Genomic DNA, 17,500 nt, shown 5'->3' on the forward strand with positions numbered 1-17,500 from the left:
GTTGGGCTACACCGAGAGATTGTCAGATCTACCAAGGGAATCCCCGGAATGTTTGACAGCCTGCCAGGGTGTTTACCTCGGGCATCACGGATTAAGCATTCAAGGGCATCGGCTGAGCAAGGGGTTGAAGAACAGCTGCCCTAGTTTCGTCGAGTGAGAGCACGGAAAACCAATAACAAATAACAGACGGGACAAAGGGGAGACGCAAGTATGCGGATGAAGTAGGGCGAGGACGTGGCCCAGCCCGCGTCCCTTCGTGAAACACGTCGGGAGCTCGAACGCTTCCAGGTTACAGCCATGAGGTTTCCGCCGGCTGTCGGAACTCGCCGAGGGACAGTCGTACGTCCAGCTTGTCGCCGTGGCCGCAACTGCCGCTCGTCTTTCCCTAGCTCTGGCAAACACCTGTCGCAGGCCTCGATAGCACTTGCAGGGTAGCAACAGGTCGACAGGGCGACGCATGCAAGTGAAAAGTCTTGTTTACGTGAACATTCAGAACCAGTTCTACTTTGCGCCGCCGGCGCGGCCGTCAAGGCACTGCGTCACGATTGGTATCTGTCTGCTGGTGATTGCTGACAGCTGATGGTTTTAGTGAAAAAAAATATAAATAAATAACCTGCAGCGCAGGTCTGTTTGGGCTGATTGTTTTCTTCCTCATATTGCAGCCGTTGCTCCTGTTTTGTAGTTTTTGTTTTTATGTTTATCGTCATTATGATTCAGCTTTTTATGTATTGCTTTTCGTTTATAAGAATATCTATAGATATTTATTAATATCAGTAGCATCAGTAATGTCCCTATTGTTAGTATTATGTGTGTTGATATGATAATTATTATTTTTGTTGTTATGATTAATTTTATTATTAATATTATTTTTTATTATTTTTGTAGCCATTATCATTATCATTACATCCGCATCACTTTAGTAATTGACATTTCTAGTGTCACCTGATGTCATCAGTGATCATCCTTTATTGGCGTGAAGATGCCTTGTCCTCCGTGCGGGCGCGCGTGCCCGTCCTCCTCGCCCTCGCTGCGTCCCTCGCCGGCCTCGCACACTATCGGCTTTACTGGCTCCCCTCCTTCACCGCACTATCTCCCTTATTAAATTCCTGGCGCCGTAATCACCCTCCAACACCTTGGTTTCTCCGGCACACTTGCGTGGTGGCAGTCACGTGATTTCTCCCTCCTCCCCCCTCCCCCCTGCCCCCTCGCCCTGCCACCAGTTGAGCAGATCAGCGTCATCGTCTACAGGTGAAGCCCCGCGAGTGCCGCTGACTCATGGGCGTACCTAGCTTATCGCTGTTTCCGCTCAGGTGTCGCCGGGATGTCGATGCGGCGCGGGCGGGGGAGGGGGTGGGGCGGGGGGCCTGCCCCTGGTGCGGGAAGGAGGGTTGTTAGGCGTCGCGGTTCGCTTTTGTTGCTGCTGCTGTTATTGTCGTTCTCCATCATTCTCGATTATTATTATCACTATTGGTATTCTATTGTTGTTGCGGTTATGACCACCATCATGTTATTAATATGTTCATCAGCAATCTTCATGCCTCGTTACTGGCAACGGAAAGAGAAGCAGCAGCATTTCTTCGATGTTCTTCTTGTTTGACTTGTAGCTGATGTCGACCCTGTGGTTGCATCAGTAGGACGCCATCGCCGCCGCCCCTCGCTCCGCCGCCCTTCCTCCCGCTCGCGCGCTGGCAGGGTCGCCGTGCCCTGCGGATTGCATGTTTTGGGCGCGGTACGGCTGCTGCTGACAGACGCTGCCTGGCTTCCTGACCTGCCTGACATAACACCGGAGGATCAGATTTCGCTCCGCGCACTCCAGTCCCCGCTGCTTGTCTTCATGGGCTCTCTCTCTCTCTCTCTCTCTCTCTCTCTCTCTCTCTCTCTCTCTCTCTCTCTCTCTCCCTCTCTCCTCTCTCTCTCCATCTCTCTCTCTCTCTTCTCTCTCTCTCTCTCTCTCTCTCCCCTCTCTCCTCTCTCCCCTCCTCCTCTCTCTCCTCTCTCTCGTCTCTCTCTCTCTCTCTCTCTCTCTCTCTCTCTCTCTCTCTCTCTCTCTCTCTCTCTCTCTCTTCCTCTCTCTCTCTCGCTCTCCCTCTCTCTCTTCCTCTCTCTCTCTCGCTCTCACCTCTCTCTCTCTCTCTCTCTCTCTCTTTCTCCCTCTCTCTCTCTTTCTTTCTTTCTTTCTTTCTTTCTCTCTCCCTCTCTCTTTCTCTCTCCCCACCCTCTCTCTCTCTCTCTCCCCCCCTCTCTCTCTCTCTCCCTCTCTCCTCTTCCTCCTACTCCTCCTCCTCCTCCTCCCCCTCCTCCTCCTCCTCCTCCTCCTCCTCCTCCTCCATCTCTCTCCCTCTCCTCCTCCATCTCTCTCTCTCTCTTTCTCTCTCGTGTGTGTGTGTTGTGGTCTATGCTTGTATTTTGTTTTGTATGATTTTTGTAAATGCTTTGTTATGGTAACGCGTGCTATGGACGTACACATTTGGGTTTTGCTTTTGTCTTGTCTTTGCAGCTGTCGTCGTGAATCTCACATTCTATCTACCTTTATAGAAAGGAAGGAAGAAAAGAAGGACCTTTCCTTCCTTCTTTCCTTTCCTTACTTCCTTTGTTTTTCAATCTTCTCTCTCTTCTTCTCCCACTTTCTCCTTTTGCCATTCCCGCCCCTTATCCGTCCGTATTTCTACCCCGAAGAGACGACGTCCCCGACGATGTCTCGTCTTCAGCCCGAGTAGCAGAGGCAGCGGACGTTGCAGGGCAATATTTGCGATGGCGCGAGTGTGCTGTCGCCATGAAAAAGCAAAGGCGACATCAAGGACTTTGAATCCTGCCTCTCGCATCAAGCAGCGCCCCCTTCCCCCTGCGGTATAATGGATCGCGTCCTCCCATACCACGAGAGCCATGCCCGTTCTTGGTATTTTATGTTGAACTTTCAGATAAGAGTCCAGACTCCTGATTGCCGTGACTCTCGTACTTGCATGATTGCTTATGACTGTGTTATCTGTCGCTGGGTTTGGCAAGCACGTGGCAGTTCTCACTTGTGCATCTGACTGATAGCAGACTCGCGTCCTCGCTGGACAGCCGTTCGCGGGTCGTGTGCTGAGAGCAGGAGATATATGGCTCTTAAAATCTTTCTCGTTTTGCTATCTGTGCCGGGGTTCCGTTTCCTTTCGCCAGATACAGCTGTTGTAGGTTTGGCTGTTTGTTTTGTGTCTCGGGCTATCCTCACACTTCACCTTCCCTGTTTATGCTGCGGTATGTGGGCGTGTTCAAGGAAGGCCGAGAGGGCGAAGCTTCACTTGTCGCGCAGACCTCGGCTGTTGCGGGACATAGTCATGACTTGGACATTTTCTGTATAGAATGTTATATAATTCTCCGAGAAACCTTGACCTTTGCAGGACATTGGTGGTGCTTTAAACGGGTTTGTTGAACGTTAATTTTTGAAGTGCTCTTGCTCTAGTTGTGAGGAGGGAAGGTGTGTGTGTGAGTGAGTGAGTGAGTGAGTGAATGAGTGCGTGTGTACGTGCGTGTGTGCGTGCGCGCGCGTTTGCGAGAGAAGGGAGAGGAAGAAAAGGAGAAATAGAGAGTGGTGAAGAGAGAAAAAAAAAAAAATAAAGGAGGGGGGGGGCAAGAAGAGATGAAGGAGATGCATGACTCGCGGCGCCCAGTGGAAGCTCGATGAGGAGGCAGGATGTCCATTAAGTGTCGCGATTTGTTTGTGTTTGTTTGTTCGTATTTCTTTTAGTCCGTCCTTCGCCGAAATGCCGTGCCTGCTTGTACGTGCGCCTGTCGGCGGGAGGGGACGGGCGTGGGAGTGGAAGCCAGAGTGGGTGTCCTTGGCGTAACGGGTCGCTGATGTGCCATCTGGCGCTGGGCGTAGCATTGCAGCCCCTTTTCTCCACGGAAGCCAGTGAACCAAAGTCATTTTTACCCGATAGCATCAGTTTGGTAGATATCACGGTGTTTTATGCAACAACAATCGATGGAGCTCGGACAAGAATAATGCCTTTAATGGAGAAACTTCGAGATAATTCTCAGGGCCATATTTGCAGTTGCTATGAGAGTACGTCACATCCTGCTGCGCCTCTGTTGCTAGCATGGCCCACTATTTATATGTTTGCGCCAGGCAGTAGAAGCGGTGACTCGCTCGCTCTCTCTCTCTCTCTCTCTCTCTCTCTCTCTCTCTCTCTCTCTCTCTCTCTCTCTCTATATATTATATATATATATATATCTATATATATATATATATATATTTATTTTTTTTTTTTTTTTTTTTTTTATGTTCTTTCAAACTGTGCCGTCTCACTGCAGAGTCCTGGCACACTTCTTCCCGCTCCCTCTCCTTTCGCTCCCGCCCGGAGCCACTCACCTGCGCCGCCCGCCGGCCCCAGTGCCAGTCTTTTGAAAGCCTCTTGCCACTTTCCAGCCGTAGCATCTCCCGAGCACTTTGGCACCGGGCGAGGGGAAGTCCAGGCAAGAGGTTTCTGGTCCTGAGACGAAAATACCTGCTTCTCGGCGGCGCTTGCTCATCCATCATTCTCTCTCTCTCTCTCTCTCTCTCTCTCTCTCTCTCTCTCTCTCTCTCTCTCTCTCTCTCTCTCTCCTCTTCTTCTTCATTCTCTCTCTTCTCTCTCTCCTCTCTCTTCTCTCTCCTCTCTCTCCTCTCTCCTCCTCTCCCCCTCCCTCTTCCTCTCCCCCTTTCTGTCAGTTCTATGATACTGTTTGCATTTTCCATCCGTGACATTGTTCTGCTACTGTGACCCATGGCCTTTCGTTTCAAGATCCTGATACAGTTGTGTTCTTAGCGATATCGTTTCTGCTGGCACAAAATCCTCCATCCTCGCCATTATTGCGGATTGTATCATTTTTTATATAAAATGGATTATCATACTTCTTAATGTTCTTCGTCTTCAGCAGTTCCCTTCCAGCTTTCCCTTTCCTTGACCCTTTCCTTTAGACGTTCCGTCTCAGAACGTTCCGTGTTGCACACTGTTGCACGTTGTTGCTTATATAAGGTTGCCCACACTGCCGCCCCTCCCCTCCTCCCTCGCTGTGCTGAGCCTAGCAACTGCCAGCGGGGAGAGGGAGAGGGACAGGAGCCTGCCGCCTGCCTCCCCCCTCCTCCTCCATTCTTTTCTTTTTTTTCCTTTATCTCAGGCGGTTTCTATTGTTGTTTTCTTTCTTTCTTTCTATTTGTCAGCCTTTTCCTTATCTAGGTTTGGGTCTTGTTCTTTCAAATAGATTTTATGACGACGTCGCGTGACTTCGTTCTCCCCTTTTGAAGTCGATCTCTCTCTCCGTTCACTTCGCACGTCCACACCTCAAAGCGTCTTTACATCATCTTGATTCCTCTTCACCCTCGTCGTCCTTCGCCCCCTCCGCCTTATCCTTCGCCCCCTCCGTCTCATCCTCCGCCTTATCCTCCACCTTAACCTTAGGACCCTTTGTCGTACCCTTCGCCCCATCCTGCACGTGCCCCCCCCCCCTCCCCATCTCATGCGATCCATAGACTAGTCACGTCGCACATGTACTTCCTGACCCCCCCCCCCCCCCCCACACACACACATCCCTCTCGCCTCCCGTCCATTTCCTCTTCCTTCTGCCTCGCTCTTTTCGCCAGGGCTTCGGTGCGGTCCAAACGCCGCTGCTGTTGCATTGGAATACATTAACGTGAACAAAGACACTTGCAAAGGAATTGTTCTTGCGTAGTAGATTCGTTGTTCATGTGTATATACTGCCCTACGTATACATACATATGTACGTGCATAAAGATACATGAATCTACTCTTACTCACTCAGGTACTCACACGCAGATGCAAGCACACACGCACACATGAGATGAGAGAGAGACAGGCGGAGGCAGAGAAGAGAGGGAATGAGAGAGAGAGAGAGAGAGAGAGAGAGAGAGAGAGAGAGAGAGAGAGAGAGAGAGAGAGAGAGGAGAGAGGGAATGAGAGAGAGAGAGGAGAGAGGGAATGAGAGAGAGAGAGAGGAGAGAGACAATGAGAGTGAGAGAGGAGAGGGAATGAGAGAGAGAGAGGAGAGAGAGGGAATGAGAGAGAGAAAAGAGAGAGGGGAAAGAGAGAGAGAGGAGAGAGAGAGGAGAGGGAATGAGAGAGAGAGAGGAGAGAGGGAATGAGAGTGAGAGAGGAGAGAGGGAATGAGAGAGAGAAGAGAGAGGGAATGAGAGAGAGAGAGAGAGAGAGAGAGAGAGGGAATGAGAGAGAGAGAGAGAGAGGAGGGAGGGAATGAGAGGGGGAGGAGAGAGAAGAAAGGGAATGAGAGATAAAGAAGAGAGAGAGAGAGGGAGCGCCTTCTTCTGTTTTCGTTATTGCATATTATTCTCGCGCTTCGCGAGAGTAACGTGTTCGTATCTTTCCGCGATTCGGTCTTCTGGCCTTGTCTAGGACCGGGCTCTCGCCGCCCCTCAATCGAGTAGTTCTGGCAGGAGAATCCCTGGAGACCTTCCGTCACGCCCGTTTCCCCAGGGGCGCATCGTACGGCTTCCGCTGCTGCGCCCGATCCCTTCTGATCGGGCGCATTTAGATTATAATGATTTATATCTTCTTGAAGTTATAAATCAAGTATGAGTTTTATTGAGGTTCAAATACTATTTTGTATATAGTATATAAAGAAATCTTATATAAAGACCTGATTATTAAGATGAGCAAATTCAATTTCTTCGAGCAGTTCCCCGTATGTATATATATATATATATGTTCATATATGTATATATATATATTCATATATATATATATATATATAGAAAGAGAATGTAATATTCATATTTATATATTATATATTAAATATATATTAGATATATATATTATTATTATAAATGATATATATATTCATATATATATATATATATATCATATATGTAAATATATATATCATATTATATATAATATATATATATATATAATATATAATATCTATATATATAAATATATTAATATCATAAGATATATATATATATATATTCATATATATATATAATATAATTAATATATATATATATAATATATTTATATATATATTATAAATAATGTATATTTTTCATATTATATATTATATATATAATATATATATAATGAATCTATATATATATATATATATATATATAAGAATCATAGATATATATATTATATATATATATATATATCTATATTATGGATATATATATTATATATATATATAATATGGAAATATATATATATATATATATATATGATATATATATATAGATATTATAGATATAGGATATATATGATATATAGATTATAATATATAGATATATGATAGATAGATATATATATATATATATATCGGATAGTAGATATAGTATAGATAGATATAGATAAGTATATATAGATATATATAATAGAGTATATAATAGATAGAGAGAGAGGTCAAGATAGATAGATATAATAGAATAGTAGATAGATGATATATCAGATATAGAGATGAAGTATATATAATAATATAGAGATAGCAAAAGAAGAAATATATATATAGAGAAGATAGAGATATATATAGAGAGTCAGATAGATAATAAATGAAATATGAAGAGAGTATGAGATATCATAGTAATGAGAAGTAAGATGAAAGATCGAGATATATATATATAGATGCATAGAGAAAGAGAAGATATGATAGATATAAAGAGAGATCATATATATATTAATAGAATAATCCAGGAGATAAGAGAAAATAATATATAGGCATATATATATAAATAGTAGATAGATATATGAGATATATGAATATAGTGTCATAAAAATATATATATATATAATATATATAATATAGATATATATAGTAATATAGAGGCAATAGAGATATATATAAGAGAATATATATACAAGAGTATAGATGAGATAAGATAGATGATAAGAAATATAAAGATGATATATAGATCATAGTATATAGATATATAAAGTATTATAGATAAACATGATATATAATATATATAATAGAAGATGATATGAGCCAAATGATATATAGATAGAGAGATGATATAAGATAGAAATATAGAAATAGAGATATATAATAGAAATATATATATAAGATAGAATATATAGAATATCATAGAGAGGAATAATAAATAATCAGAGAAAGAAATAACAATATAAAGAATAAAGTATCTATATAATAAATAAGAAATATATGAGATATATAATCCAGAAATAAGAAATATAAGAGATAATAGATATATATACAATAGTATAGATATAATAGTAAAAATTATATCAGATATAATAGATAAACCATAATATAGATAATAAGAATCATTAGATAAATATAGTATAAGATATAAGAGAAATATATATGAGAATAGAATAGATATAAGGTAATAGTATCCATAGATATATATATATGATATAGATATAATGCCAGATAGAATAGAGATATAAGTAGAGAAGTATATGAAATATAGATATATTGATATATACTAGATAGAAAATATCCATCATATAATAGAGAGAGATATATAGATATAATATAAGAATAAGAATATAGGAGTTATATATATTAATATAAGAATATATAATAATATAATAGAATATATAAGATGTATATATATATATATGATATAGAATATGAATAGATAAAATAAATATACTAGATAATAAAGATAAAGATAGATAGATAAGATAATATAATATATATAGAATAGAGAGATAGATATAAGAGAATAATAATATATATATATCAATATAAATATAATATATATAAAATAGTAAAAAAATATATAGATATAAGCAAGATATAATATATATATATAGATAATATAGATATATCCATAAGTAAGATAGTATATATAGATAATATATATATATATAATATAATATATATATATATGATGAATATATATATATATAATATATATATATATATAGATATATATATAATATATATAGTTAATCCAATAATATAGATATATAATATATATAAATGATATATATATAATATATATATTATATATATATAATACATATATAATATATCCAGATAAGAAATAGATATAATATATATATATATATAATATATCGATATAATATATATATATTATCATATAATTATATATATATATATGATATATATAGATAATATATATAATATATATATGATATATATATATATATTATAATATATATAGATTCATATAATATTCATATATATATATAATCACATATATATTATATATATATATATAATTATTATATATTCACATATATATATAATATATATATATTCACAATATTCATATATATTCATATATATATCATATATATATATATATATATATTATATATATATATATATATATATATATATTATATAATTCTCTCTCTCTCTCTCTCTCTCTCTCTCTCTCTCTCTCTCTCTCTCTCTCTCTCTCTCTCTCTCTCTCTCTCTCTCTCTCTCTCTCGTTCTGTCTGTCCGTCTGTGCCAACCTTGTTTTTCTGCCACCCTTCATTTTTTTCACTTTCTTAGTATGGTCTGCATGCTCCGCATGACTTGCTTGTCCGCATCCCTACCTTAATAACCCCTAAAGTTTTTCGTGAACGGGGGCGGCGTAGGCTCCCTTGCCTCCCCCCTGGCCGCCCCCGTGGCCATGGCGTCTGTGTCCTGCCTCATGATGAGGCGTCGCTCGAGCATAATGAGGAACCTGCTCGTCGCTGCAGGTCCGCGTGGTGTCCGAGTCTTCCGGGTGTATTCTGGCCCTCTCTCTCTTCTGCTTAGGGATGTATTAGTGAATGTGTCCATAAATATGAAGGCATGAATGAACTTGCAAGTTGGTGTGAATGAATGGACGGTTGCAGAGTGGCCTCCGTAGCCTTTTTCTGTCCGTAATCACATCTGCGATTTAGCGTAGGCCCCGTGACGTCACGCCGCGCCGTTCCATTCACCTGCGCGAGCCAACTGCGTATTCCGGTGGCCGCGGCGGCGGCGGCTGTCCCACTCTTCATATCGGGGCCAAATTGGGCTCGAGCTCCGTATCGCCGCCTCTTGTCCTTAGCGCCTCACCCGCGTGGAGACATGTAGTTGACTGGTTGGTTGTGCTGCATGTTGATGTCTGTTTTGGGCCGCCCGCCGGCCGTCCGCAGGGGCGCTGGCTGCTGCTTCACAATGTACGGGTTTCCGTTTTGTCAGTGGTACTTTTGATTAACCTGCATATCAGCAGCATGTATTCTGGCCAGTCACGCGTCTCATTCAGGGCCGTAATTGGCCTATCGCGATGACAAGCGATGTGTCACGTTATTTTGAACTCGCGCTACTCGGCGGAATCGACTGACTGTGTTTAGGGCTGTAGGCATTGCCTTCATTAATTGGAATCTGAAATTGATTGTCGTTATGAATTCCCCCAATTGCCTAGTTGTTAATTATTAAACGATTTATTTGGTAATTACACCTTGTGTTGTTAGGTAGTATAGCAAACAAGAGTAGCCTACACTTGCTTCTCGCGATTTTGCCTTTAGATATCGAAAGCAGAAACGGAAAACTTTCAGTACTTTTCCTCTTTCTGCAATATTTTTTTCCGCCTTTATGAAAACATGTTAGAAGTAGAAAACACAAGACCACCTCGTTGTTAGGAGGCACGACCTCTGTGCCAACCCCCCCCCCTCCCATACTCCCGGCTGGGTCCCTCTCAATCAATGGTCTCTGACGTCATAGCGCGTGCCGAACTCCTCTCGCGGCCGCGGCTTGCGTTTTGCAGCCGTCGGAGGGCGGTGGCTGTGTTCGGACGAAATCTTGCCTTGCACGTCCGTGTGTCCTTGGTCTGGCTCGGGTTTAACATGCAAGAAGGACCCTGTAGTCCTTTATGGTTTTATTTATTTGTGAGTTTAACGCCTCCTCTCGTCCGTTGGGGGATACGTATTCGCAGAGAAAGGGGAGGAGCGGGTTCATCTGGATATGACGCACATGCTTTTTCGATGTTGTTTGGTGCCAATATGGGGCTTGTTTATTCCGTGGTTATTTTGGCTTGAAGTTTGCCGTTATTACGTCGTCTGATGTGCGTTTGTAGGAATACCGCAGTCGGACCATCGCGTGGGATGAATTATTCATTTTAAGATTGTTGTCTCATTATTATCTGCCATGTAACTTCTGTACCCTGCTTGAATAAATTCAAGGTTCCAGTGGTACGAATGCTATTTTTGCCTGTTGTGTTTTATGCTGGAGTATATCCGCCTTGTATCCGTATCTTTTCCTCGACAGTGAATGTGTCTTGACGCACTGATGTTCTTTCAGAGTCTTGGGTGGACCTGTCCAACCAGCCCAGCAGTCCCGACCGCGTGACCCCGCTCCCTTTCGGTAACGGCGAGGAGTACTTGCGTCTCCTGAGGGAGGCTCAGAAAGACAGCAATCAGTCCTCCGCCAGGGTCTCCCTCGCCTCCTCGCGCCGTGACACGCCGAGGGACTCTCCTCATGACTCGTGAGTGGAATTGCCAATATATGATGGTGTTCTGAGCGTCTGACTGACTAGCGACACTCCATCTTGGAAATGCGCTGTTGCTAATTCTTCCTATGACTTGCAAACTTTCCCTCCGAATTGTAGATGATATTCTTCATTTGAGAAGCAAGTGGTCACTGCTTTCATATCTAAGCTATATAGGAAAGGTCTGCGTGACTAAGGATTTGTTTGGACGCATTTGTCAAAGTCAAAGAAAACATGGACAAGTAATATAATGTATCAGCAGTTCATAGAAAAAAATTATTATATATTTTTTAAAGATACACAAATAACCATTAATGATATTGTTTGAAAAAACACTAATACTTAATAGGAATCTTTAAGTTGTTGAAAGCAAATTTCAATCATATTCAGATTTCATAAGAAAAGGGTTTCTCCTCAAGGATCGATGCACTTCCATGCTACATTAGCAATGATTAATGAATAAAAAACGTTATGATATAAAACATTTACACAGTTGTGGTGCTACCTAGCTACCATAGATTTTTTACTTGTTTCTTTATGATTCAATACTCTTTTTATCTAATGTGTAACACTCCACAATTAAATGGTAAACCAGCACCACTGACTTTTAATAAGAGGAAAACTGTAAGATTGTTCTCATTTCATTATTTATTGACTTACTTAGTATGGGTTCTTGAAGTTTCTAATTAAGAACTTGGGACATCTGCCTAAGAAATATTAGAGTAACTCACTGAATAACAGGTTTAGATGCACCTAGTGTGGGGTCTGCTCTGAGACTGACAACTTTTTGTCACAATTTGTTGTTCAGCCTGGCTCAGCTTGGCTCTTGTATCTTTCTCTTCTCTTTTGTTCTTTTCTCAATACACACTTCTTCACTGATTATTTCCTTATCCAATGAACATATTCCTATGGTTAAGATACGCCTACACTATCAACAGTACTCTGTTGTTCACATTTTCCTGAGTCGGGTTCTGAGCTAGGTCAGAAGCTATTACTCATGTCCAGTTTGCCTGATAAGTCATTGAGGTGCCAAACCACGTACACACAAAGTGGTTGGGGTTTGCTGCCATGTGGTGTACATCTGGGTGAGACTTTCCTGGGTTATCTTCACTTGTTTCAGTATTTCACTTGTTAAAGGATAACACAGGCATTACACCACATAGTTGTTATTAATATAAATAGGCATGGAATTATATATACTTACACATTATTATATTTGCATGCATTTAGACACACATTACCCTGAACAGTCATCTGTGTTTTATTAGGTATTTGTTTTTATCTTTAAAATATGAATAAATGATCATTTGATTGCACAAATCTTTACCTTTCAGACCAAAGTCGCCTCCAAACAGTCCTAATACAGAAATGGCCACGGATCCTGAGGAGGCTGCTGTGTTGAAAGGAGTCTATATAAACTATTATAATAAGGTAAATTATGATAATTTCAAAATCTAAACTTTGAAGGAAAACTTAAAATCTCATTGATATTTTTTGATCTGACCAAATGTGGAATCTATACAGAACTGTAATTTAGTGTGGGCCCAAAAGTTTGTGACATCACTGAATGTGTATAGTTTAGTGAAGATATAGTTAAGTGTGAAAATTCTTGTTCTATGACAAATCTGTCATAGCTCCTGATATTCTCATTTATCACAAACCCCTGGATATGTGTATGAAGTAATCCAGACTCACCCATATTGTTACTTTCCTTCTCTGCCAGGAGGGCGACTTTATCCGCGTAGAGAAGAATACTGAAACAGACTGGATTTGGGATTGGAGCAGCCGACCAGATCAGACTCCACCCAAGTCAGTATTTTTGAAACATTTCTATCAATATTTCTTTGTGATGAAAATACAAATGTCAAAAATTGTGTATTTACTGGCAGTCTGTTTGGTCTGGAACTACACCTATGAAATCTCCCTTAATGTAGAAACCAGAGAAGGTAACATTTCTTTTTTATGTCTTCTGTTTTCAGGGAGTGGAGGTTTAGTCACCCTCGAAAGGGTGTCAGTCGTGGTGCTAGTATTCGTCGGGTGATGGTAGGAAATTCATCTCTCTTCTCCCGAGATGTGCTGTACACCCTCCTCATCACCAATGTTCTGTCCCTTATCCTTGGTACTGGTATTGGGTAAGTAATTCACTGTTCATGTAATGCTTGTAGAATGATATAAATTTTAAAGTTTAGAACTGTAGAATACCTTGGATCTCCCCTCTCATATTTTACAATTTTACTAATTACATTTCTATTTCCTTTTCAGGATCTGGCTATCTAAACGTTCAGGTAGCAATGTGATCTCAACATTACCCATCAATTGATCTCTGGTTAGCACCAATATGCACTTGGTCTCCTCATACTCACATTGGGACCTGCCAGGAATTACTTGTGCAATTTTGTGTCTCATTCGAGGTTTTCCAGCATCTTTTGTGAGGATGCAGAATGGCATCTTTATTTTCACTGTTCCGGATTCTAGAGAGTGGAAACAGAAAAGGAATATAATTCATAATGTTTTTATATAATGACAAATTACTTTTGAATGTATTATGTCATGCAGTGTATGACTTGAAATTCATTGTAACTTTAAGTTTAGTTTTTATTTGTACAGGATCCAGAATAAGTGAGACCTGTGGGTTAGTTAGTATGATTTGACTAAGTGCATGTAAAAAGGCCTAGGCACTTAAGGGGGATATCAAGCAGCCTGAGATGTGAGTAGGCTTTTCGAGGAATTTGTTAGATGATTGAACAGAAGTTAAAGGTGTATCTCGGGTTTTTGCTCGCATGTGAACCAACAAGCAATCTAAGGACTTTTCTTTTTTAATAATCAGTTCCAGGCATAATTCTTGCATTCTTAGGAATATTTATGATATTTTTTAGAAGTTGGATAACCTTAAATTTCCCCTCATTAAAAGAAGGGAGAAAAATCACACAATTCTTTTGTTTTATTTTCTCTCACATCTATTCAAAATGGAGTTTGTATGCATTATTACTTTTTATATATCTTTTATATATGTTAGTGCTATATTCTGTGGTGAAGCTTCTTTTTCCACATATTTCTTCTTTCCTTTCTTTTATTTTACTTCCTGTTTGTGCTTTCATATTTCTACTGCAACCACAGTAGCAAGATCTGTACAAAGGTATTTGGGAAGTAGAGCAGATATCTAGTCAGGTGATGGCAGTAGCGTAATTCATCCTTACCTGCAGTCTGAAATGATGTGCCGAGTCTTTCAAAGTTTACAATTTGTAAAGGAATTGTATATCTTCCATTATGCTGTTACTTTCCCTGGTTAAAGGCCACAGGAAGATGGATAGTATTTAATGCAGAGTCTTTAAATGCCATTCACCCAGGTCTTATTACCAGGTTAGGCAGTACTGATGACAGGCAGAGAAAATAGTGTGTGTGAGTAGATGGGAGTGAGGATGTGTGTGTAGATAGATGATGCAGGGATGTGTTGGGTTTACATTCTGAGAAGATAGAGGAGGAAACATTGATTTTTTATATAGATATGGAGGATATGATTACACAAAAAAAAATGCATTTTAGAAGTTGTCGGTAGAGAGATTTTGCTGTATGAGGGAAAAGCATGTGTTGTTTAAGACCAGAAGAGCATCAAAGTTTATACAGCATACAGAGTTAGGAATGGTAGGCTCAAGCATCACAGTAGTGGTAAGATCAATATAGATTAAATACATATTTTGTATCTTAGTGACGTCTAATAAGTGTCTTGAACCAATGCTCGAACACGGGATATAACATTTATTTTCAATACATTCTGGAAGTAAACACAGAAAATTATTATCAGCCAGCTACTTACAAAATTGGAAGCCAGCAGCTGAGCCACTTTCAGAAACAAGACTGTGAACTTTTTCATTTAAGGTAACTCTAAAAGAAGGAAAAATATTCAGAGGAGATTTTCTTTGACAATACCTTTTGTTATATTATTTAAGGTAATGGGAAGCTATAATAGCTTCCTTCTTAATTAAGTCTCTTAACTCTTTTCTATGTATAGGAAAAAATAAAGAGAATCAGGAAAAACCACCTGTCAACATTCGGTGGTTTTGGGCTGTGTTGGAGGACCTCTGTATGTACCAGTACAGTCATATTTAGCTGTTACTCCTTTAGCTGCAATGCCTGTCACTGGTCTGTCTGGTCACTTTTTCAGGTTTTAACTTCTTACGGCTGGATGTGATTGTGTCAGAAACAGAGTCCAGTGAACTTTTTCTTGCAACAGTCCGTTTTGAAAAGGTGTTTTTGTTAAATTTTTCTGTGATACAAATATTACAGTAAAATCTTGGGAAAAAAAAGTTCTTCACATATATTTACCTAGATTTACCCTCTTGTGGCTGTACAGTACTTGTTTTGTCTGTACAAGTTTGTGTAATCTATTACTTGTTTCACAAGTATATGGAACACATTACTTGTTGTAGGTACAAGTATTTGGAACACATTGCTTGTTATATGTACAAGTGTGTGTGTAACTTATAACTTGAAATGTCTTCATACCTGCTACCATCAGGAGGTATAGTTCTTGTTTATGTGATGGATGTACTTTATATTTATTCAAAAAAAAAAGTTTAAGAATGATAGTAAAGTTAACATTCACTACTGAACATACCAAGTGCCTACTGATTGGAGAGCAGTGCCAGACAACCCAATCTCCAGCTTTCTAGTTTTGTAATGCAGTCAGGAAATGGCCAAATATACAAAGATTATCATGAGGTTTATCATTACCCTTGAATTAGATCATTAAGTCCATCTCTGAAAAGGCTGTAATGTGCTATAGTTAAAAGGTAATGATATTTAAATTTGTTATTATTCTCAGCAAAGAGATTCAGAATTGTAAATACCTTTAAACATTTGTATTCAGTTTCTTCATTATTGCTTTATACCAGTGGTTCCCAAACATTTCCAGGCTGGCGCCTCCTTTGACTTTCAGGTGGATTCCTAGCGCCCTCCACTCATCATACATGCTAACACCCCTTTTTCAAATTGAAAACAAGATTAAACACAAAGATGTATTTCAGAAAGAAAAACTAATTTAGTCAACCAATTTATTTGGCAGTTTTGTAAAAGAAAAAAAGAAAGATTTAATAACTGCCCCTATGCCATCCTAGTGCTCCCGTGCCGAATCCTTTTGCCCTCCCCCCCTCGATTTTTTCCCTGCCCTCGGGACGGGGGGGGGGGGGGTACTGCTCACTTCGAGAACCAATTCTTTATACCAACCAAATGAAGTGTATCTTGAGGGAAGGGTAACTGCATATATAAAATAGAGTGGTTTAGAAAATTCCAGTGTCATGAAATAAGTCGAAGCAATACATTTGGCACAGATATATTAATAAGCAACCAATGAGAAAATTACACGATAGAAACACGTAGAAAAAATATTAATGAATAAGTTGGTTATCCATTACTGAGAGACAGATCACCTGCTTACTGGATAATTCAATGGAAAAGATTCATACTGTGCAAAAATTGTCACTGGTATATCACGAAAGATGAAATAGAAAAGGTGATTACTCACAATAGTTGATTATTAAATGGTAACATAGTTTTTTTAAAACTAAACAGATAGCAAAATATGGTGTTTTAATTGTTCATAGTGCTCTCTCGCGCACCTGTAACGAGAGAAAGCTTCGTCCTTCTCGCTCTTCACTTTTTTCACTCCCTCAGCCACATTTCCAACCCTCCCTCTCTTCCTCATTTTTCTTCAACCTGCCTTCATTAATTTATCGTCCGGCAGCCCCTGATAAACCTTCGTGACACTCGTCTCACACCTTTTTGAGGGAGAGATTGGAAATTATGTTCTTGCAGTTACTGGAACCTCGTCTTCATGAATAAATATACACAAATAAATGGGTGGCCTCGTCAGCAGTTCTTCAAACCTCTGACTTCTGACGACGAAATCATTAATAAGAAACGCTAAAATTGGTTATCCCGATCTTCCTAAGTCAGGCACACTCATATAAGAAAACATTTGTCTTGAAGGTGAGGATGCCCGTAAGGAGAGTTTCAGTAGCTTACTCGTTGCCCTGATCTATCCATCGTTCAGTGTACAAAGTTGGCATCTTGTTT

General features: G+C 39.9%; 1 protein-coding gene across 1 annotated transcript in view; it reads left to right on the forward strand.

Annotated features, from left to right (window-relative positions):
• LOC119576788 overlaps positions 1–16,143 on the forward strand; it is a 43,032-nt gene extending 26,889 nt beyond the window's left edge. The window contains exons 3-7 of the mRNA XM_037924432.1: positions 11,242–11,425; positions 12,763–12,859; positions 13,152–13,237; positions 13,408–13,560; positions 13,691–16,143. Of these exons, the coding sequence (XP_037780360.1) occupies positions 11,242–11,425; positions 12,763–12,859; positions 13,152–13,237; positions 13,408–13,560; positions 13,691–13,748 (578 nt within the window). The 3' untranslated portion in view covers positions 13,749–16,143. The remainder of the gene's footprint in view (positions 1–11,241; positions 11,426–12,762; positions 12,860–13,151; positions 13,238–13,407; positions 13,561–13,690) is intronic.
• Positions 16,144–17,500: the final 1,357 nt, after the last annotated feature.

The sequence above is a fragment of the Penaeus monodon genome, chromosome 9 (genome assembly GCF_015228065.2).
Source record: "Penaeus monodon isolate SGIC_2016 chromosome 9, NSTDA_Pmon_1, whole genome shotgun sequence".
In the NCBI taxonomy this organism is placed as follows: domain Eukaryota; kingdom Metazoa; phylum Arthropoda; class Malacostraca; order Decapoda; family Penaeidae; genus Penaeus; species Penaeus monodon.